This window comes from Sardina pilchardus, chromosome 21 (assembly GCF_963854185.1).
Source record: "Sardina pilchardus chromosome 21, fSarPil1.1, whole genome shotgun sequence".
In the NCBI taxonomy this organism is placed as follows: domain Eukaryota; kingdom Metazoa; phylum Chordata; class Actinopteri; order Clupeiformes; family Clupeidae; genus Sardina; species Sardina pilchardus.
Window position 1 is genome coordinate 5338546 of NC_085014.1, and position 24636 is coordinate 5363181.

Sequence of the window (24636 nt, forward strand, 5' to 3'; positions counted from 1 at the left end):
TGAGAATCGGATGAAATTTGTGACCGGAGTAGCCTTTTGAAAGTTTTGACTTTGGTCTGTTGGTGGCGCTACAGCGTTCATGGAAAAGTCTTGTTAATTGGTGGGTGGGGCCTTGACTCTTGCCTTAATACGCTGAGCAAGTTTGAGCTTGATAGGTTCAAGCATGGCAGAGATATTTGCATTAATGTTGTTGAAAAATTGATGAATTTTGACCTGTTGGTGGCGCTAGAGGTTTGAGGTCTGGAGTCTGTAAATTGGTGAAAGTGCTTAGAGTTGTGTGTAGAATAAGTGTGCCAAATTTCACAACTTTTTACTGTATGGATCTATGGGCTGCCATAGACTTCCAGAGGAGAAGAATATATACAGTTTTTGCCTATTGCTTACACACTAAAATCAAATGCTTACACCAAAGCCTCAATACCTCAACCTCTTGTATTATACTTTACACACAGTGTAACCATAGCTTAAACACATTCTCTGTTTTGCACATTGTTTGCAATTCTGCAAAACAGTTTTTGCAAAACACTACACACGTTTTCTTACATTAGACACTTTGTGCTAAAACAAAATCCCCTGGTATCATTGGGAAAACACTTTGTTCAAAATGTAAAACTCATCTGGCAATTGTAGGCACTTACTTATACACCTGAAAACACGTGCACAGAAAACAGAGCACCAATCCGTCTGAACCTTACAGTAACACTACAAATAGGCCTCCACTAAGCCATTTTGAGAACTTTGCAAGCATGGAGACAATTCATATATCAAAAGTTGTATACCTGCCCCCTTACAGTCCCTAAATGCAATTGAGGAAATAGTTCTGCATGGTGGTGGAAAGTAAATGATCGCCAACCACACGCCCGCATACCTCTTCTTCAGGCAATGTGGCAAGAGGCATGTGGAGACATTGGGGATCAATCCCCCCCATTGTATGTGTGTATGATATTGCACCTCCCACCCCCCACCCCAGCCCCCACCACATACACACCACATACACACTCACATGCACATATACACACACACACACACACACACACACACTCACACGCACATGTGCACACACACAGACATACACAGACACACACATACACACACACACACACGCAAAACCAATATATATTTTGCTGTTTTTTTCAATCGCAAATGATCCAGTAATTGTTTTACTTTTGTTTTGTTGCTATATTTGACTTTTCTATTTCTCTTTATATCTGTAAGAATGTTTGTTTTTTGTAAAAACTCTTGTTTTGATTACTGCAGAAAATCTACTTTTGAGTTTTTACAGAAGATGAGGTCTGAGAAAATGACCAAATAAAATACAAAAATAGAAACACAGACGGCAGTGTTTTCTATAAAGTGCATCAGTGTGTTACTGTCGTGTCAAATTATGGTTTATTCAATAGTCCAAAAATGAAACTTCCAAGATGAAAGAATACTGAAGATTGTGATAGCTTTATTCACCCAAGCCATGGTTCATGAAGCATGCTTCCTTGACAAATCTTTGAGTGAGCTTTTATACTCCACACACATACACTGTTCTACTGGTGTTGTCACTCAAACTGACCACCAACTCAAGGCCTTCTCGCCTGAATTTAGCCCTGGTCAGTTTTAGGATGCTTGACCAGTTGGGCTGATGGATCTCACCAAAGACACCAACTGCCTTGTTTGGCTCTCTATAAATAGCCGTACTGTAACAGTCATCAGCTTTCTCACAGAAAACTAGACTCACCGTCTCCAGTAAGTTTTACCCACATATTATATCAGGAAAAGATACTACATATTCCCCCCTTTGAGTACACCAGTACTCAGACAACTGCAAAACCCCTTTATCCTTACTGTAGTCATTATTTTATCAATAATAATGCAGTCGTTGAGCACAAGTGGATCCATGTTTACGTTTAACCAAACTTTGTTCTATGTTACCACAGATAAGTCAACTATCAATTTTCTAATAACACAACTGGTGGTTCAACATCAACTGATACTACTAAGAACCACTTACAACAATTATATGTACATTTCAGTACAAGTACCCTTATTCCAATCCCACTCTAAAATCAAATCAAAGAGTGTAGTAATCATTACCAATTGGAATGACAAATTTCAATTCCTTTCGATGGAAGCGAAAACTTTAACGGAAAACCTCAGTCATCACTGGAGGAGAAAACCGTTAAAGGAAAATTCTTCCATTACCCTGCCGTGGCAGCGGCACTTGTCTACACAAGCAAGAGGAGAAACTTCCCTTCTACTACACATATGCTTTTCCCATTCCCATAATATCACAGCACATAAGCAAATGAATTTCACATCAACGATTTTGATGGGCTTTTCCTCTCATAATCTATGCATTTGCTAAATGTAGGACCACACACTCAATTGGTTACTATCATCCACAAATTCTTATCAACATGCAAACACTCAATTTCACACAATAATGTCCAGTCTTTGTTTTCCTGGGGATGGGTGTCAATGCATACGCAAATGTATAAATACGCGTTGGATGCTGCGCTTCAAGTGTGAGGTGTGTTTACGACTGCTGCAAAAACAAATCTTCCTGTAATCCTTTGGCCATAATATTAGCCAGAGGTGGTATTGACATCCAATGCCACATCATTGGCAAGAGAACTGGTATCACTTCCAGCATTGCCTTCTGCATCCTCCTCCCTTCTCCAATCCTCAATGAGAAGAGTTAGCTGCGGCATCATTGGCTGACCTGTCGCCATTTCCATATCAGGTGTTTCCTTCCAACAAGCTTGTCATTTGTTCATCCTTCATCAACAACAGGGGCATTTGCATTCCATTCCTTCCAGCCATTATTTTGAGCACTTTTGATCTTAGACAAGGAAGAAACAAAGAAAACACAAACACAAAAAGAAGCACACATATTCCTACATCTACTTCCGTTAACTCAACACTAGCCCTTCACAAATGTTATCATTTACTGCTTCTGTAGAAGTAGTTATTAATGCTATCAAACACATGGCTTGGCTATCTTCCCATAAAGTATCTATTGACAACTCATATCTTTCCTTAACTACTCTTTTCTCACGTGGTTCAGTTATTACATTATCCCCTGGTAGAGTAGGATTAGTTTTCACATCTTTTACACTAGTTATTGTTGTTAGTAATGCAAACTTATCCCCTAGTGTGGTGCTGGATTGCTCAGTGGTTTTCACCGTAGTAGGGATGGCTTGAATGGCATTGACTTCAGTTAGAGCATCGTTGGACACTTAATTGTCCTTTGGTGGCGTTACAGACACCTGACCGTCGATCCGTGGCTGAATTAGCAGTGGCGCAAAGTTCTCCTTGGTTCCAGAGTCTGTTTTGGTAGATAAAATTTGATCAGTCAATAATTTCTGTGTTACCTGACTCGTCGATGTCGCACTGATGATCAGTGGAACATGTGGCTGGCTTATCTCCTGATGAATTGTCGGTGTATTCGCTGTTGTCGGTGATGGAGTGGTACTCATCGGAACGGATAACAGGTTCATCTCCTCCTGGGTTGAGGATGTGCCTGTTGTTGTCGGTGGCTGGCTGGGGATTACTGTTACAGATACCTGACTCACTTCCTGGTAGGTTAGTGGTGTGGTTGGATTGTGAGATGTCAGATCCGGCATCTCTGAACTCTGCTCCTGGTTGTTGTTGTTGGGACAGGGGTTGTTGATCCAAACTCCCCCCTTCCAGACTGGATACATCGCTTGAAAGTCTAGAGCCAACAGAGGGAACAGGAGCATACATGCCAGAAACACTATACCCACCAATGCCAGAATCATTTCTGTCCAACCCTCGGCTTTGTTGCTTCGGGAGAGATGAATTCTGACTCGGCCTCTCCGGAAATGTCTGTCCGGCATCCTGTTTTTTGTTCCTGATGCACCATCATCATTTGATTCTGTTCCTTCATTTTTGGGTTCTTGATTCCTATTTTCCACTATTAGAGTGGCCTGTGTCACTCTGTATGTTTCCTCTGCATCTTGTTGGAGACAGGATCACTTGAGCACCTGCAAATACTGTACACCTACTCTCCAGACTATATACTGTATTGTTCTCCTATTTCCTATAATTTCTTCCATAGGACTTACACATAAATTATAGTTAGCTAGCCTATGAATTTGGAACTATCAAAGTATTCAACACTAAAACATTAGTCATCTGAAGTATAAATAGCTAAATGCAAAGATAATACCCTTTTGTTAATCTCTGATAACCCAACTATGTAATAAATTAGGTAAACTAAACAGACAAAATCTATATCTTTAACACGATGAAGAGTCAGTTACTTGACGGTTGCCATTAAGTTGCTCCATTATCTGATGACATCATATCCCAAACCTAGGAATCATTTCTTTAATGCAAAAGTTAATTACTGTTTTTACTATCAGGACTGACCTGAACAAAATTCCACACACTTTGAAAACCCTGCAAACCACTATCAACATGTATGGGTGTCTGTTTGTTACTTTTATCATGTCAATGTAATCAATCACTAAATGTTTAAATGGTCCTTCTATGACAGTTATTTGTCCTAATGACTTAGTTACTATTTCTTACCTAATATTATGAAGACATCACCTACTGTATGACACTGTGTTAGAGAGACATCGATAACTTCCAGTAAAAATGATCCAAAACATTCATTGAAAAATGTCCTCTCACCTCCCCCCTTGCGCATGAATCCCAATCATGCGCATTGAAGATGAACATGTATAATATCTGTGGGGAAGGTACCTTATTAGTAGCATACAACCATCATACCTACTGTAGGGTTCACCCCCCTTTGTCACTTTCAGCAGCACAATGGTGTCGGTAGGCCCCCATTCCTCCTAGAAAGGCCTACATCTTGTCAATGATGGAAAGATTTTCTATTTTTCATAATGGTGAACATTCTTCAATCTTCTAAAAAATTCTTATGACCATCTTGATTCTATCTTTCTTTGCATAAAGGCTAAACAAGTTTCTCTAAATTGGCAATAATACGTTTTAATTGATTTTAGTTTATGTATTTATCTATCTATTTTATTATATTTTCCAATTACATTTATGTTGCATATGACCTTACTTCACAATTCTGGAATTGTACTTCGAGACTAAGAGTAAGGTGGCTAGGTTCCCTATGATATACAGTAATTTTATATCTACAACATACCTTGTTTCAAATTTTCTGCAATTTAATTCAATTCAATTTCAATTTCAATTTTAGTTAGAGGGGACAGTGTGCAATTAATACATAAAGGTGAACATTTGATGCATTGCACTAGAGCTAGCCTTAGGCTAGTTTCCAACTGCAGTTCCATATATGTTTATCATTTATTATTTGTCAGAAACTTCAGCTCACCTCTAGCCCTACCTTGGGTCGTCGGTAGAACCTGGTTCTTTACATATTCTATCATTATCCTTTTTAATTATCATTTTTATTATCTAATGTTATAGTGCAGTATATGGGACTTCTTAACATCCCAATATGTATACGTAGAACATATATTAGAGCATTCATTATGCCTTCAAACTTTACTTCCCTAAAAATAAACTGAATTATTCTACATTAGACTTATTGAGCGTGAGTGACCACCAGGTCCAGAAGCAATCTTTGAAGTAAGAATACCTATGGCGAATTTAAGTTATCCTTACCTTCTTACACCACCTGTTCTAAAACATTAATGGAGGTGTTATTTGACAATAAGATGAGATTATGTCATTCAATTGGATCAAATCACATTTGCCTTTACAATTTTAATTAAACAGCCATTACTGTTATTCAAAACAAGAATCAATGTATACTAAAAATTGGAGTAAGTCATAAATTAAATGTGGACTTACCCATGTGTTATTATTACCAAAATTCCTTCAGCGTGGTTTCCTCATCACTCCCTCTTATAATATAGGTATCCAACCTTCTCCTGTAGAATTCTCTAGGCCTCCTTAAAGATATATTATATCAAAAGGAAGAGAACAGTATACCTGTCGGGTTCATCCTTCAGTGCCTAGGTGCCTCCTCCCTCTCCCTGTCCTGTTTTCTTTCAGACAGTTTCAGAAGATGTGTCCATTGTCCAGTCTTTTTGCAATCATAGCAAACTGGTGGTAGCCTTGCCTCAGTTGCATTGGGGTTGGTGCTGCACAGATAGGGAGACTTGATTTGCCATTGGTGTTTACCGCATGTAGTTGATGCTGCAGGAGCTTCCATTGTAAGTTCATGTTCCATCTTTGCTCTCCAGATAGCCACTGTCGCCTTGACAAAAGCTTTAAAATTCTCAGTTTAGTTTGTCCATACTCAGCACAGTTGTGCTGAACTTGCTCAGAACTTGGTCAGGACAGGGAGTCAGCTTGGATTAACCCTTGCACATCAGCATGTCCTTACGACTGGCATACCTGTCTTCCCTTAGATATAAGAGGCAACATTATCTTTATATTTACCATTTAGCTGGAGATGATGAGGACCTCATGCTGAAGGCAGAGTGTACATTTCATTAAAGTACATCTCTATCATCTACTTTACCTTGCCCTTATGTAATTTATCATTCAGCTTCTTATCCATTCATTTCTTATATCCATACTTCTGTTATTTCCCATCAACTATGGTCACTCACTCCCAAGTCATCTTCTTACTTCTATATCTTAGGCCCTGTCTTATTAAATAAGTATAATTTGCACTGTGACTAACCTATTTCTTCCTATTGATTTGTCTTATATATTACATATAAGATAGTATTATGTAATCCCTGATCTTTGCTTTAACAGTTTTAAATCAATTAATTCTTGTATGGGCCATAGACCTACAGTATATATTCTTCAGCCCATTTTCTATACATTTTCATAAACTTTTATCAAGAAAACACAAATGCAGTTGAAGTATAATTTCCTACAGTATGTAGGCCTCATATAGTTATTTTATATTGCTCTGTAAACTAGATACATTTACTAAAAGGGAAACATTACATTTGCTAAATGGATTCTATTAACTGCAATTTGTCATGTAGCCTCTGAACATCCTGGCTACAAGTACAAGCACATATAGCATCAGTATATTAAATATATCTAAGTATAAGTGCTATGTATTGGCTGGATATACTCACCCTTTATGTATACCATACCTGTCAAAATCAGCCAAACATACTGTAAATCAATATACCATACCTGTGATTAGTACATAAAACATTAAGCTTTTCATAGTCTTTTTTAACATAAATACAACCCACAATATGTTTTACAAACATATTTTTGCTATAACCAATTAATTTATCACAATATTACCTTCCTTATGACATGTTAACCACAACCAACTTACCCACTAGTACTCAAAGGCCAAACAGCTTAGCAACCCAACAATGCCAGCAATATTTGCTAACTTTGCACCATATTGTTTAAACACTTTCACCATCGGAAACTACATTTCCAAAGTAGGAATAAATTCCTCTGGAAAGTTTGCAAAAACATAAATATTCCCATAATCTAAATTATTTCCTGCGTAGTAGTCATCCTAACAGTCGTATGTCAGTCTGAGTCAGTCTGAGTCAGTCTTTTCTTCAGTCTTACTGTCAAAACAAAATCTATTTCGATTATTATCACATGTAAATTATTCTACACACAATGACACACTGTAAACAACATAAACCCCCCGATGAGCTCTTTTCAACACTTAACACAAAGGACAATTTGGGTAGGATATGACAGTAGCCTATAGCCCGCAATGATTTTTCTTATTTTTATTTTTATTTTTTCTTCAAACCTGTTAATAAACCTTTTTCACACACCAGCTTTTTAGCCAGATGACCTTGCCCATACCAGTGCAACACTTTTAAAGATCTTAAACAGTAGCTTATACCTTTACCTTATAATGTAACCTATAAGTACACATAAATAAATAAATTACCAACCTCCTACTACATACAGTAATATATATCAGTCTTTTAATCAATACTGGACACAACAACATTCCACAACACCTAGAACTGCCGTAAGTGGTCCTCCAAAGCCTGGATTTCAAACTCTACTTTACCATAACACTTACTCAAATCGATGCATTCTTGTATGTAGTGTTGGCATCTTTTAAAAGTAAACAACCCCAACAAGTAAAAGTTCCATTCGGCACCGTACTCATCCAAAATAGCCCATAGCACATATACAGCCTTCCTCCACCAGGCCACAGCTTACTCTAATAATAGTCCCAAGGCTACTTGAAATGACCTCTCAACCCCAACATCACCCTAAGAACACCAGACATGCCAGACAATCAAGACACCTCATGAATTGAACTACTCCTATGCTATCTATATACCAATAAACTACAGTTTAACACCAAAACATGTTAACCCTCTTTATCATCACAATCATTCAAAATGGAACCATACATTCTCCAACATCAACAACCATCAACCACCAGACTTGTGTCTCTCTCTTAGACATAGTTACAACACACAAATCCCAACAGGTCAAGATGACCACCACGGCAGCCCCCCAGTGTCAAGCAATGACGCTTTCCTTTTGACAATCTATTTTTATAACAGGCTATTACTTTGTTACTGCTATTTCAGCTTATTTTCGTTTATACTATTACTTAAACTTCTATAACTCTAAAGTTTAAGAGTTATCTCAATCACTCCTTCACAGCCTTTTGAAACCTCCACCTGTTTTGTCTTTCTTTATCACAATATACTCAGCTTGAGGTACTCCTCAGCCAGCATCAATCCATTTCAGCGGACATCTGTCCACTGTATTCAGAACTCTGTCATTCTGATCTGCCGTTACCAACTTTTAAACCACGCACATTACTTAGTAGGTATCAAGTGGAAGAACAATTTCCCACTACCACATTCTCTTTATCAATCATTTCTAATGTTTTGATCATGAAAGACCAAACCTTCAACAAAACACTTACAGTTTTAAACATCACCAAAGTGAAATATTTTCCCCTTCTAAAAATCAGTCTCTAGATTGCTTAACCATTAAACCTAGGGCCCATTCACACTAGGTCCGCTGGACCGGACCCAGTATGAAAGCAACCTTAGTGAAGGTTTCATCAGACATCCTCTATTCCTCACCAAGATTCACACCAGACATTCCATAGCTATTTTTACACACAGGCCTTTACACACACACACACACATGAGAAGAACTTCGTTTCATTCATAAAACCAGTCACTGGCCTTTTACTATTTCCTCGAGGATCCTTATTATATCTCTGACAGCCCTGCTGTATTATAAAATCTGACCGCCTCGCAGTATTAAATCTTTTTATCTCTTATCTACAATAGCCCAGCTATGTTATATTCTCTGTACACAAAAATATTTTGGCTTGCCACAACAATACTCTTAATTCTATTTGCTAATGACCCAGGTCTTCCAACTACTTCCAAGCCACTCTCTGTTAGAGTGCTTGTACCTCATGCAACACACACTAACACTACACACACCACCATAAAGCTTTTCCCACAATCTTCAGTATCATTTACTTTATATTTTAGAAATAGGGCTCTTCTACAGGAGGACTTCTAGTACAGCCATACCTCAGTGAGCCAATTGATCAAAGGAGAGGCTGCTAATTAAGCAAAGCGCTTACTTTTGTTTAAGTTGTGCACATCAGCCTCTCCCCTGACCTCCTGACCATCAAGGCGGTGAGACTGTCCTACCTTTTGTTTAAGTCCTTACAAGGTCCCTTCGGTGGTCGCCAATATGTCGTGTCAAATTATGGTTTATTCAATAGTCCAAAAATGAAACTTCCAAGATGAAAGAATACTGAAGATTGTGATAGCTTTATTCACCCAAGCCATGGTTCATGAAGCATGCTTCCTTGACAAATCTTTGAGTGAGCTTTTATACTCCACACACATACACTGTTCTACTGGTGTTGTCACTCAAACTGACCACCAACTCAAGGCCTTCTCGCCTGAATTTAGCCCTGGTCAGTTTTAGGATGCTTGACCAGTTGGGCTGATGGATCTCACCAAAGACACCAACTGCCTTGTTTGGCTCTCTATAAATAGCCGTACTGTAACAGTCATCAGCTTTCTCACAGAAAACTAGACTCACCGTCTCCAGTAAGTTTTACCCACATATTATATCAGGAAAAGATACTACATTACTGGTGATATAAGGGTAATTCAAATGGTTCTTGTGTGTATAGTTTTGTTGCAAGAGTTTAGTTTTTAGAAAGGAGTGTTATATTTTGATTGCAGTGTTTCATTTTGTCATAGATGTGAGTTGTTTATCCCCAAGTGCTATGTGTTATATAGCTGTGTGTAGAGTTTTGAAATAATGAGCCAAATTCTGCAAAACGTGTGTAAGCAATAGGCAAAAACTGTAATAGGAAAAGGTACAAACACTATGGGTGCTTCGCAGCTTCGCTGCTTGGCCCCCAATGAGAATAGCAATCAAATAAGTCACTCAATTAATCATATAATAACAATAACTATGGCATGGTAAAGATGTGTGGATGAGTATCATGTCGGCAGAGGTAGACAGTAACTAAGAACTTTGACTTGATTACTGTAGGCCTACTTAAGTATGATTTTTGAATACCTATCTGTTCTTTACTTGAGTAGTAATATTGGAAACTTCTGACATTTACTCCACTACAAAAATACAAATATTGTACTTTTGACTCCACTGCATTTGAAATATGAGCATAAAGATGTTACTTTTGACCACCTTCGATTCTTTAAACACAATGATACAACAGATCATCTTGAAGTTCATTTTTCAATTTGAACTTTGCTGAATTGGCTGTGGTTATAATGGTGACATCAGATTCTTCATCAGAACATCCTCCATGTAGCCTGGGAGAACCCAGACGAACATGTTAGCAGTTGAGATTTGAGAAGTGGTCTGGTGTTATTGCAAAATTGGAATTAAATTAGACAATCACCTGAAATTCACAACAAAATGATAACTCCTTTATTTTAATGTTTACAGGTGACATTTCACAGGACTCATAGTTATCATTCTCAATGTGATTGTATAATGTGAGGCTGAGATCTAATGACTTCTTCTAGGCAAGCTTGACGTAATTTCTATAGTCATTAGAATATTTTGCAATTGCTAGATTTAGCAGAATGAGGACTCACACAACTTGACACCACCCTTCCTGTTGCTTAGCAATAGAATAATACTTCCTTAAAAATATATACTGTGTGTTTGTGCATAATGTTGTTTTGTGATATACATGTATGTTGTGAGTTTGTGGTCTGTGCTGCTCTTCTCTGCTATCTTGGCCAGGTCTTTCTTGTACAATAAATTCTTGATCGCAATGAGAATTCCTGATATAATAAAGGTAAAATGGAAAAATAGGGTGGTAGTGTAGTAGTTCAGGAGCTGGGCTAGTGTACAGTAGCCTGGAAGTTGTGGGTTAAATTTCTGGCTTCCACTGGTGTACCCTTGAGCAAGGCACTAAACCCCAAATTGATTTGTAAAGCGTTCTAAATGAAAGCAATCATTATTGACATGAATTAAGAGGGAAATTGTTTTAGTGTGTGTGTGAGTGTGTGTGTGTGTGCGTGTGTGCGTGTGTGTGTGTGCAGAACTGAATCATGTGTATTACACAATCAGTACCTCCACGCACAGCACAGCAGCGTTGGCGAATATGACTGCGACTGCTTCGAGGACTTCCTGCGCACACAGAAAGGGGTCGTCTTGTTCTGATTTTCTCTCAGGAAATTGGAATCATATGTAGGTGCGGGTTCTGCATGGGGAACCGCCATCTGTAGTCCCGGCCACAGACTACACAAATAGAGGCGGGTTCTCCAAGACACGTGCGTCTCTCTCAGGATGGCTTTTCAGGGACTTAGGGCCAAGAGGGATGCACTGGAATGTGAAGTATCAATAAATGTGCGGGTGGTCTCTCATATCCAGTTTAAAGGTATTTAAAAATACGCCCATGTAACAGTCCATTCAGAAATGCTCTCTACGCTCACTGGGGCGTTTTCGTTTAAGATCTCAAACTTATATTTTTGTACATTTTTATTTTGCTCTCAAATGTCGGAGAAAAAACAAAACTGACTAAAGACTAAGAATAGGGGGGTCCCTTTAAAGGGAGATGACAAACTGATGTATTAAGGTCGTAGAAGGATAACGCTTACACAGACGGTTACACAAAGTTCATGAGTAATGTCTCATGAGTAAGTTCTCTAAAATAGTGTTGACCTGGGAGTTAGACAAATCCTTTCCAAGAACCGTACTTGTACAGAGCACGCATATTTTAGATGGAGTCATCTTCTCATTAGCTTGGCAGGCAATGTGGCACTCACAGTAATACTCCTTAGCAATTCCCTTACACACACACACACACTCTCTCACACACACACACACACACACACACACACACACACACACACACACACGACACACTGACACAAACACACACACACATTCATGCGCACAAACACACACACACACACACACACACACACACACACACACAAACACACACTCACACACACTCACATACACAAAGAAAACTAAATTAATCGAATGAGACAGCATGCACCCAAGCCTTCTTCTTACATTAGACTAATCTTCTGACCACGACCATAGTCCACACACTTTCAAACATTCCTCATAGCTGTGGTTAATCTGAATCAGTCAAACTGGCACATAGAATGAAACACACACACACACACAGTTTGTTGAGGAATGCAGATGTGAACCATCACTTCAAAGTTATCGTCATAAATTTTGTTAGTGTATAAAATGGTGCCAAATGACCTCCTACTTAAACTTAATGCAACTGAAGCCATGCCAACACAAGCACATCAAAATGCACTGCTATCAAAGTTGGAGGTTAACCTGACTTTTAGGAGATTCATACAGTACATGCAGTGAAATAATATAATGTAAGATTTCTGCCAGTAGTTACTGGCATAAACATAGTTACACACATACAAACACACGCGCGCACACACATGCGCGTACGTACACCTCTCTTCAACACCAGCAACTTACCAGAGGCACGTTCATTAGCAGTGTGATGCTAACACTCAGCCTATGAAGCACACACTATTGGTTAACGTTACACATCATACAAATTAATATTTTGAATGTTTTGTTGTTGTTGTTGTTGTTGTTGTTGTTTATGCCCCATGCACCCTGATGTATAAGTTCACTGAAAAGGTAGAAGAGGCAGACCTGATGAGCAGCAATAGCCAGAGCTGACCATAGTGGCTAGAGAGTGATCCACACACACACAGGCCAAACTGGGACTATCCACCTGCTCTGCCCTTGGTTGTTGATCCCAGATAGGGGAAGCTGATAAAAAAACATTTTTTTAAAAAAAGTGTCAGTGCTCAGAGCTTGATGTTACAATAGAGTTGTGTAAACATCACTGGAAACTTTTTTCATCACTTTTTTTAGTGATCATTGTATTCATAATATGTGACCATTCACAGCGAAATCAGTCGTTTTGCGCACATCGTTATTTTGAGAAAATCAACAATAACAAACTTCCGGGTTAAAATGTTGAATTTCACGTTTTCGCATAATTCGGCTGTATACAGTCTACAGTTTCATATCGTGAACGCATTTCACTGAAAAACCTACATTTTGACTGTTAAACCCGGCGAAGATTCAACACATTTGCTGTCATTCCCGTTGTGCACGCGCCGCTAAACAGGTGATTTCTCCTCTTCTGGCATATCGTGACAGGAGAACCATGTCAACTTTGGATGCGGTTATCTTAGCGATAGTTTGTGTAATACCCTCGATATATACATATCGTTGGAAAGCTTAGTTTATGGCCGTTCACGTGAGCACAATAACTTAATTTACTACATTTTACCGAAACGACTGGTTCCGCTTTACAGGGTCACATATAGTGTTTTCCCCATAACCTAAATCAGGCTTGTTGGCCATGTATACTTGCATATAAGGAATTTGGTCTCTGCATTCATCCCATCCATGAATTAGTGAACACACAGCACACAGTGAACGCACGAGGGGAAACTAACCCGGAGCAGTGAGCTGCCTTCATTCAGCGGCTCTTGGGGACTTTTTTCACACCCAGAAAAGCTCTTGGTACATTATTTTAGTACAGATATTTGCAATTGATGTAAATTGATGATTATACCAATGACAGAAAATAACAATAGCTAACTTTATTATTATGATGAAAGAAACAATATGGTGGTGGCTAGTCAGGCTGGCTCAGACCTTCATTCTTCTGTTTTTTCAATGAAGCCACTGTGTTATTTTGATGTTATTACCTCCGCCAAGGCGGTTACGTTTTCAATAGGGTTTGTTTGTTGTTCGTATCTGTCTGTTTGTTTGTCTGTTTGCAAGATAACTCAAAAAGTTACGGATGGATTTCGATGAAAGGGAAGGTCTGAAGAAACGATTACATTTTGGGAGTGATCCGTATCACCGTCTTGATCCAGGAGGTGATTATGTTTTCGCTTGGCGGAGGTCTGCGCTCTCGGAGTGTTTCTATTGTTGTGTTATTTCCCAGAGAGCTGATGTGAAATGACCTTATCATGAGGTGACAGATCACACAGACAGGAGTGAACTAACGTTTTGTTTACCCCATCACCTGGACTCTCCCCCACTGGCCCTGGTAGGAGATGAATAAAGGACTAAATAAATGAATAACTACTATACGCACAGTGTTCATCCCACAGTGCACAACAGGAGGCAGTAAACGTTAGAGGACAACAGAAAGCAGCTGACACAGTCACTGGCTCACTATAACGGTGCTCAGTTTACTGCAGGAGTTAAGGCCTACAGGCACGGCTGGCGACCTAGCGACGATTTATGCTAAACTGAATAGAATCTGTTGAAGTGAATGGGGCAACGCATGCAGCAAGTGTGACGTCTAATTGGCCCCTTTCTTTTGTTTCAGGCCGATTTTGAGATGTGATGATGCTGTCTGGTCAATATATCTCCACTGAATCGATGGGTGATCGCGTCGCCAGTACAGTATATGTAGTAAAGCGATTAACAGAATTCCGACGTCCCGTTTGACTGTCGCATCGTAGGCCGTGTGTGGTGGGCTTCACGCTGCTGGGCTAAACCAGCCCTTCACACACGGCCACTCAGGTGCCTGGGCCTGCACTAATTCCCCACGAGGGCAGAGTGGATTAGAGAGATATTAAAGATATGTGTGCTCCATGATCTGAGCTGAGGAGGGCGGCGGTGTGAGTGAAACTCTTCTAGTGGGGTCAACTGAGTACAAAAGGCCAGTCCACAAACAAGAACTAAGACAGCTGTGACGACGTCAATGTGTGAAACGTCTGTCCGGAATATTCTTCATGTGGTTTCTAAAATTCTAAAACTTGATGGATTCTTGTTTGCTTTTTGTCCGGTTTGTGTTCTCAAAATTGCTCTGTGGGGGGGGGGGGGGGGGTTCTGTTTTTTTTTAACGTTTAAAACATTGAAAAACTAGAAAAGCACTTAGAGAGTGCAGACCTCCACCTGTATTGTTCTTCCTACTGTAGGTTGTCATACATTTGAACCTAAACTATTCAGATCGCCACCACGTAGCCATACCATGCCATTACACCACTAAGCGAAACACATAAACGGCTCTGGAATCCCGACGGTGTTACGGATCACTCCCAAAATATAACTGTTTCTTCCTTGGGTCATGTCTGACCTTCCCTGAAAATGTCATCGAATTATCTTGCTAACAAACAGACAGACAGACAGACAGACAAACAAACAGACATACGCCGGTCCCCGATGAAAACATTACCTCAATTGTTCAGAGTTAGTGGCGTGCTCAGTCCTCTTTGTTCTTTTGATGCTGCTTGTTGGTGGGTGCTCTTTGGTCCAAGGTAAATAGTTTGTGTAGAAAAGGAGAATTTCTCCACAGGCCCAGCCGCTACGTGTGGGCATTTTTAGGTCCATGTTGGACATGTCAGTTTAATAAAGACATTTTAAAATCATTTGGAGTGCCTTGGTTGTGGAGAAATTCTCCTTTTCTACACGAAAACATAACCTCCTTGACGGAGGTAATGACTAAAGCAACAGAATGTTTAAAAACAAATGTTTTGACGGAATGTCAAAAACACCCATCCTCTGTGTTCTCCAGATGTCCACTGAAGCAGTGATACGGGGACCCCAATAGGGGCCACCAAAGATTGCAGGGGGTCCGCACAATGTTGCCTGGGCTGAAGTTGTGAGATTACGCCACAAGGGGAGTAACAGGGACAAACAATTTGGTTGATGCTGGTAACTCATTGAGATGACAGAGCCACACACAATGACTAGTTCCAACTGTACTCAGGCCTTGTGCCTAGTGTCATTGATAATAACAGTGCAGTTACACACATTTGCATGGCATACAGTAGGTCAAGACCATAGACTGTAAAAAATAATCAAGACACATGGAACAGCGTTCTCATTAGTGTTGCTAGGCAACCAAAAGACCAGGTCCTTGTGTTCTGATTGGATGGCGTAAGAATTTGCCTGCTGATGATTAATGTTGATAAAAGTAAAAAAAAAAAAAAAGTTGCTCCATATCTATGGGAACGTTCCCATACAGTAGTACTCAGGAACATGTTGAAGCAACATTGCTCAAGAAGCTGCTATGTGTGTCATCATTGTTTTGGGTGAGTATAACTTAAAATCAAAAACTGTGCTAACATCCTTATTCATAGTGACATTAAAACTGCCCACGTTAACTATTGTGTTGCTGATTTTCTGTAAGACGTGCATGGTTGACACTAACGTTTTAATGTAATCCGTGGTGTGGAAGTAAATGTTCTCGGCTATCCAGCTCAGGAAACTGTCAGCACACAATCTTATGGCAAACCCCCCCACACACACAGATTCTTTATCATCATCCTGTTCAAGAGTTGACACATTCTCTTTTTTCCCTCTTCCTCTCTTGTTCTTTACACTACTGTACTCCGACGCATGACAAATGTAATGATGTTCTCTTGATTTGCCTTCTCTTGTCTGCTGTCACTTCTGCTGTTGTGAATTTTGGACGGTGTCCTAGACAACTGGTTAACCACATTATAATGGTAAGCACATTTTTTCACATCACCCCCTTTCCTCAGCACACTCACACGCACACGCACACGCAAGCACACACACACACACACACACACACACACACACACACACACCTCATTCTCTCCTTCTCTCCTCCCTCGAGCCCTCCTACAATCAGCTTGCAAAATTACGAGTAAGCTCCAGAAACCTGCCATGCATGAATAACTTGAAGAACATTCCCCCTCCCCAACCCCAACCCGCACCCCTCCTCCCTTACTAAAGACCAGGGGCTGAGCGTATGTGTGTGTGTGTGTGAGAGAGAGAGACAGAGAGAAACAGAGAGAGAGAGAGAGAGAGAAAGTGTGTGTGTATAAGCTCCCCCTCAGCTGTATCCTGGAGGTTCCACATACACCCCTGTAGTGAGTCTTGGTCACACGGTACGCACGTCCTACTCTACTCTACTCTACTCCGCACCGTGCCGCGTAGCGTCGCCTCGCTCTCGATCGCACCTCCTCTGTCCTTCTCCAGCATGCCCTGGTGAGAAACCTGTTGACTTGCTCTCCTTCTCTTGCCTGTATTTGTTTATTCTGTGTGTTGGTTTTGTTTGTGTGTTTGTTTGCTTGTTTGTTTGTTCATGGATTGGTTTCCCCCGGTCCTGAGCGCAATCTACATTCTTTCACTAAAAGTGGAGAGAGGCAGGGATAAACGGGGGAGGAGAGAGAGGGGCAGAGAAGGGGAAAAAGAGAGAAGGAGAGAGAGCGAGCTGGGAGTCTTGCTGCTTGCAGCTGTGTAGACTCTCTCTCCTTCTCTCTCTCTCTCTCTCTCTCTATCTCTCTCTCTCCCCCCAGCTGATTGATTCCACACATGTAGCCGTTGAGGGAGAACTTGAGAAGCCGCGTCCTCGCTCTCTGCCCGAGTGTGAGCGCACATGACTGAACCCTCGCGCTTCATAGACGACCGCGGAGGGACAGTCACAGAGAGGGGAGAGGATATGAGCACGCTCAGTGAAACACTTAGGGAAAAGTTCCGCTCACAATGCTTTGCATGATGGTAAGAATTTATGGTCACTGACGTCTGTGTCAATGAATGTCCCTATAGTGTGGACCTGGGAGAATGACAGTCTTGGACAACCAGCAGAATTGGCAATAAAGCTGGCTTGAACTTTGAAATACAATCACTGTTTCAATTCTCGATATGTCTTGTACAAATAAAGCTTCCCTTTGGAATAAGGGTTCCGTTTAAGGCAGGTATGGGCTGTGGTGTAGCTGCCCAGTGGAATAAGGGTTCCGTTTAAGGCAGGTATGGGCTGTGGTGTAGCTGCCCATTAGAATAAGGGTTTTGTTTAAGGCAGGTATGGGCTGTGGTGTAGCTGCCCTGTGGATTCTGGGCAACGTTAAGTGGAAGACTCTTATCTGACTCTCTGTTAGATTCGGAGCCAGCTGCTGAGGGAAGTGGATAACTCACTCTGACAGGCATGTGTGTGTGTGTGTGTGTGTGTGTCTGTGTGTGTGTGTGTGTGTGTGTGTGTGTGTGTGTGTGTGTGTGTGTGTGTGTGTGTGTGTGTGTGTGTGTGTGTGTGTGTGTGTGTGTGTGTGTGTGTGTGTGTGTGTGTGTGTGTGTGTGTGTGTGTGTGTATGTGTATGTGAACATGTGTGTGTGTGTGTGCCTAAATGGACATGGCTTGCAGGTTGTCTCTACAGAAGCCTCGGTGTCAGAGCGGTTCCTCCACCCTCCTGGCCTTTGTTTGCGGAGCGGTTTTCTGTAGCTGCGCTGGTGGGGCTGTGGGTGTGTGTGTGTGTGTGTGAACATGTGTGTGTGTGTGAGCTTTTCTTTAGCTGCGCTGGTGGGGCTGTGGGGCTGTGTGTGTGTATGTGTGTGTATGTGAACATGTGTGTGTGTGTGTGTGAGAGCTTTTCTGTAGCTGTGCTGGTGATGCTGTGTGTGTGTGTGTGTGTGTGTGTGTGTGTGTGTGTGTATGTGAACATGTGTGTGTGTGTGTGAGAGCTTTTCTGTAGCTGTGCTGGTGATGCTGTGGGGCTGTGAGTGTGTGTGTGTGTGTGTGTGTGTATGTGAACATGTGTGTGTGTGTGAGAGCTTTTCTGTAGCTGTGCTGATGATGCTGTGGGGCTGTGAGTGTGTGTGTGTATGTGAACATGTGTGTGTGTGTGAGAGAGCTTTTCTTTAGCTGCACTGGTGATGCTGTGGGGCTGTGAGAGTGTGTGTGTGTGAGGTTTTCTTTAGCTGCGCTGGTGATGCTGTGAGGCTGTGAGTGTGTGTGTGTGTATGTGAACATGTGTGTGTGTGTGTGAGGTTTTCTTTAGCTGCGCTGGTGATGCTGTGAGGCTGTGGTCCGCCGGAGCCATAATTAGAAACAGAGAGAACAAACATGGCTGCCATCAAAATTAGCCTGCTGGCTGCCGACTCAGGAGAAAACACAAACATGTTTACGCTGGCGTCTCCGCATCGGATCTGTCACAGCGCCACTCTGGCCGCGGCTCAGGGCTGGTGTGTGTGTGTGTGTGTGTTGATGTTTTGCCGGTGGTCAGAAGCACAGTGTGTGTGTTTGCAGTCCCCAGACACATGTGGCATGTCGTCATTCTCACACATGTTTTGTGTGTGAGTGAGTGTGTGTGTGTGTGTGTGTGTGTGTGTGTGTGTGTGTGTGTGTGTGTGTGTGTGTGTGTGTGTGTGTGTGTGTGTGTGTGTGTGTGTGTGTGTGTGTGTGTGTGTGTGTGTGTGTGTTTGTATGCAATCTCCAGACACACATGTTACTGATGACCACACACATCCTCTCTCTCACACATTGCTGTGTGTGTGTGTGTGTGTGTGTGTTTATATACAGTCTCCAGACACACGTTACTGTTGACCATGCACATCCTCCCTATCACACAATTGTGTGTGTGTGTGTGTGTGTGGGTGTGTGTGTGTGTGTGTGTTTCTCTATGCAGTCTCTAGACACACCTGTTGCTGGTGAGTGTGTCTTCACACTCACATATTGCTTCCTCTTCAGCAAGTCACTCAACAGAGAGTTTCTGAGCGTCATAGAGGGTTTGGATACTTTGGGAATGCTTGGATATGTGTGTGTGTGTGTGTGTGTGTGTGTGTGTGTGTGTGTCTGCCTGTGTGTGAGAGAGAAAGAATGCATTTATGTCAGTGTGTGTGTGTGTGTGTGTGTGTGTGTGTGTGTGTGTGTGTGTGTGTTTGAGTGTGTACTTGGCCTTCACACAGTAATACAGTAGCTAAGACTGTTGTGTGTGTGCGTCTGTGTGTGTGTGAATGTGTGTGTGTGTGTGTGTGTGAGAGAGAGAGAGAGAGAGCGAGAGAGAAAGGAATGCGTTTATCTCAGTATGTGTGTAGGTGTGTGTGTGTGTGTGTGTGTGTGTGTGTGTGCATGCGTGTACTTATCCTTCACACAGTAATACAGTAACTATATGTATTGTTCAGCATCAGTTACTTAGAAATAAGGAATGCATTTATCTCAATGTGTGTGTGTGTGCTTGTGCATGTGTGTGTGTGTGTGTGCGTGCCGGTGTATGTCTGTGTGTGTGTTTATGAGTGTGTGTGTGTGTGTGTGTGTGTGTGTGTGTGTGTGTGTGTGTGTGTGTGTGTGTGTGCCCCTGATACTTATCCTTCACACAGTAATACAGTAACTAAGAGTATTGTTCAGCATCGGTTGCTTACACAGTTCCTCCCCTAATGAGTTGTCCAGCTGTGCAGGGCTGGTGCAGATAGATGGCCATTCCTCTGTCGTAAGAGAGCGTGATGGAAAAACAGACTTTGTTCCTGTGTGGCTAATTGCGGGACTGTTGCAGATTAACGCTAGCCGGCTCGCTCAGAACCCTACGACACACACACACACACACACACCCCTAACCTTTGAGCCGCGTCGCCTCAGCCAGGGTCATCTCGGCAAAAACACATTTCTGCTGAAAATATCGTCACGTTCGTGCCGTAATGGTTTACGCTTTAACCAAAAGATAAGTGGGAGTCAGTAGGGGTGAGTGCAAGGGAATGTTTACACCTGATAGGCAGATTGGGCTGTTGCTGGATGTGCCGCCAAAAGGGGCTGGTGTTGGCACTACTTTTAGGCGCCTGAGTAGCTTTTCTTAGGAGCAGCTGCAGGGTTCTGTTTGTACAGTTTGGGACTACTTTCTTATCTGTTCCATTTCTTGTGGGACTGCAGGGCTCTGTGTGTACAGTTTGGGACTACTTTCTTATCTGTTCCATTTCTTGTGGAACACAGTGTCAGAACAGTTTCAGAAACAGGTCTTTTGTGTGGTTTATAAAACACACACAGACACACTCACATTATAAGCACACACACTCACACACACTCACACACACACACACACTCAGATACACACGCACACACACACGCACGCACGCACGCACGCACATACACACACACACACACACACACACACACACTGAACATACCCCTAGATCTTCTTGACAGAAAAAGAGCAAACATCTGTGGCAAAGCTAAAACAGGCCGTGTGACAACAAGCGAGTCTTTTCATAGCACACCACTGAAGCTGATGGCACACTTAGCCAGAGACACACTTCATTTGGCTGGACTTCATTCTTGGCCAGTATATGGTTTATGCTGACAATCTTGAGCGTCAAACAACACAGTTGTAGTCCCTTAAATGTTAGGTTAGCATTTCAGAGCCTGGGATAGGGCCAGCAGAGGCCTGGGTGAACTCCCACTGAAACTGCAGTGTTCACCGTCGATTTAACAACTGAGATATTCACTACAAAGTCTATGTTGAAACTGCAATGTTCACCGTGGATTTAACAACTGAGATATTCACTCCACAGTGTATGTTGAAACTGCAGTGTTCACCATGGATTTAACAACTGAGATGTTCACTCTACAGTCAGTTAGTGAACATTCACCATGTCATCTTCAGGTGTGGCGTGAGGGTTCAGGCCTATCACTGTCTGCTTGGATTGACTAATGCTGTACTTGATTAAGTGGTCAATAAAAGTAACCGCCTAAAGATATGGAGTCAATAAATGCCCTTGAGTTAGTGCTGTTAGTTTGATATTGATATGAGCAGGAGATCTATCAGCAGTTATGGACACGTGGTCACAAGTCTTTTATTATGAGTATGACACTGTTCCAACAAAGCACACGAGCAACTCTAATCGGTCTCTGTGTCACAACTCAGATGGACATCATCAACGTCTATGGTTCTGAGTGGGATGCTGTCCCCACATTAAAGCACAAGAACGACGAAGTGAGCTTCTGTGCTCCAAATCAAGTCCAAATAAGTCTGGCCTTTAGTCCTGTTTTATCATAACATTTACGTGCCCTTGTCAATTGGTGTATTACGCATATGAGCCATTAAGACAACATGAGTAATGTGAGATCTTTTATCTGATGCATCTCAAAAGCCTTATTTGGATTCATTTTGGACAATCCTCAGGGAAGTGTTTGGTCTAAGACAAGGGCCCCACCAATAGACATACATTCACAACGTCACATGTATGGATGAGCACCACTTAAACTAGAACACTACTAGAACTACATGTAGAATACTACCAGAACTAGAACATCACTAGAATTAGAACTAGAACACTATGATAACTAGAACACTACTAGAATTACAACTAGAACGCTCCAAGGAACTAAAACTAGAACACTAGAATTAGAACACTACGATAACTAGAACACTACTAGAATTACAACTAGAACGCTCCAAGGAACTAAAACTAGAACACTAGAATTAGAACACTACTAGAATTAGAGCTAGAACACTTCTAGAACTAGAACACTACTAGAACTAGAATACTACTAGAATTCGAACTAGAACATTACTAGAACTAACATAACATTACTAACATAAGTCTCCTCTTGTTCTTTAGGTTCCTAAAGGAGTAACAGAGGACAGAGGATGTTGTGTATGGACCGTCCAAGGCCATCATCCTAGTAGTTCCCTTAAGTAGTGCGCATTAAGACTGACCGGTCCGTCCCTTCACTGCTCTGCGCTGTCCCAGAGGCCTGGCCATGTCTCAGGGCTACTACGTCAGCAGGACTGTGGCGCTCAGCGCCGCTGTTGTGGCTGTGGTCGCCGCCATCACCATTCTGTCCCTGTCCGTGGCCGTGTCCAAACACAAGTGCCCTGCAGGAGGCGATGGAGACGGAGGGGCCGACGGGGGCGGAGGGGGGACGCAGGTGGGGCCCACTCTGCCCCCCGAGGACAGGGAACCCTGGGATAGGTACCGCCTGCCGGACACGCTGCACCCCGTCCACTACGACGTCAACCTGTGGCCTCGCCTGACCACGAACGAGCACGGCCTGTACGTCTTCACCGGACACTCTACGGTGGACTTTGAGTGCGTGAAGGAGACAGACCTGATCCTCATTCACTCCAGCAAGCTCAACTTCACCATGTTCAGCGGGCACAACGCCACACTGACTGGGCTCCGTGGAGCGAGAGCTCCCTCCATCAAGACCACGTGGCTTCAGGAGAAGACAGAGTACCTGGTCATCCAGCTCAGTGGACGACTCGTCCCTGGACACTCTTACCAGCTCCACACCAAGTTTCAGGGAGAACTGGCCGATGACCTCGAGGGATTCTACAGGAGTGAATACACCGAGAACGGCGTCAAAAAGTAAGTAGCAGCCGCTACTCTGTGCTGTGTCAGCTATGCTAGCAATCCACTGTGTCTTAAACCGCATACTTCCATCAGTATGCTGCTAGACCGCATTAAGCACTTACCTGCATTGTGGCCACTTTTCAATGGTTAGTACTGTCCCAATATGTATACTAAGTATTTGAAGTGTGCAAGTAGATGGTTTGAGACACAGCCTCAGAGTTTAGAGTCAAAGATCCCCATTGTGAAGCAGAGGATCATAATAGTGTATCTCAATAGCTGTAATTTATCAAGCTGTTCTGCATTGCAGCTGCAACAAATGAAGTGTAATCAGAATTCCACTCAGGAATGATTTTGACAGATGTTTTTGACGTTGGCAGGTTTTTGACATTCCAAAAACCGAATGACACATTATGACAACAGTCATAAACATCAATAATGTGTCACTAATGTGCATGACATGTGTCATGTCATTCTTATGACGGTTACACGTCACCCTTATGTAGACCCCTTCAAATAAAGGGTTCCCTGCGATTCTCTCCACCAGGATCGTGGCCACCACTCAGATGCAGGCTACGTACGCCAGGAAAGCGTTCCCGTGTTTCGACGAGCCGGCCATGAAGGCGGTCTTTGACATCACCCTGATCCACCCGCCTGGAACCATAGCGCTGTCCAACAGCCGAGACGCTGGTAAGAGAACCGGAGAACCTTGAGAACCATGGTGACAGACAACACAGAACACAGAGGCATTGTGACACCTGCCCCACCCCAGCCATTGACCCCTCCTACCCCCACTGGCTCTGTAGTCAGTGACTGGGCACTGTTAGCTTACTGTCCATATCTGATAACATGTCGACAAGGGAAAGACAGACTGCTCTCATGTCTCTGGATTTTCAGTCATGCCCCCTAAATTTAGATACAGTATGTATTCCCTTAGTTGACTGTTTTATGTACACGTTTTGAAACACCTGCTCTGTTATGGTTGTTTCTGTTTTTGACTATATTGACATATGTCAATATAATCAATATATATATATATATATATATATATATTGCATATGTATAAAAGAGCTACAGTATATAATTCAGCTGACAATGACATTTACTACTGACATAATCATA

The 24636-nt window shown here is 42.0% G+C and overlaps 1 protein-coding gene across 1 annotated transcript in view; it reads left to right on the top strand.

The window, feature by feature from the left end:
• Window positions 1-17256: 17256 nt before the first annotated feature.
• Window positions 17257-24636, top strand: part of LOC134069507 (aminopeptidase N-like) — a 24148-nt gene continuing 16768 nt past the window's right edge. Inside the window, exons 1-3 of the mRNA XM_062525489.1 lie at window positions 17257-17448; window positions 22783-23532; window positions 24062-24204. Of these exons, the coding sequence (XP_062381473.1) occupies window positions 22925-23532; window positions 24062-24204 (751 nt within the window). The 5' untranslated portion in view covers window positions 17257-17448; window positions 22783-22924. The remainder of the gene's footprint in view (window positions 17449-22782; window positions 23533-24061; window positions 24205-24636) is intronic.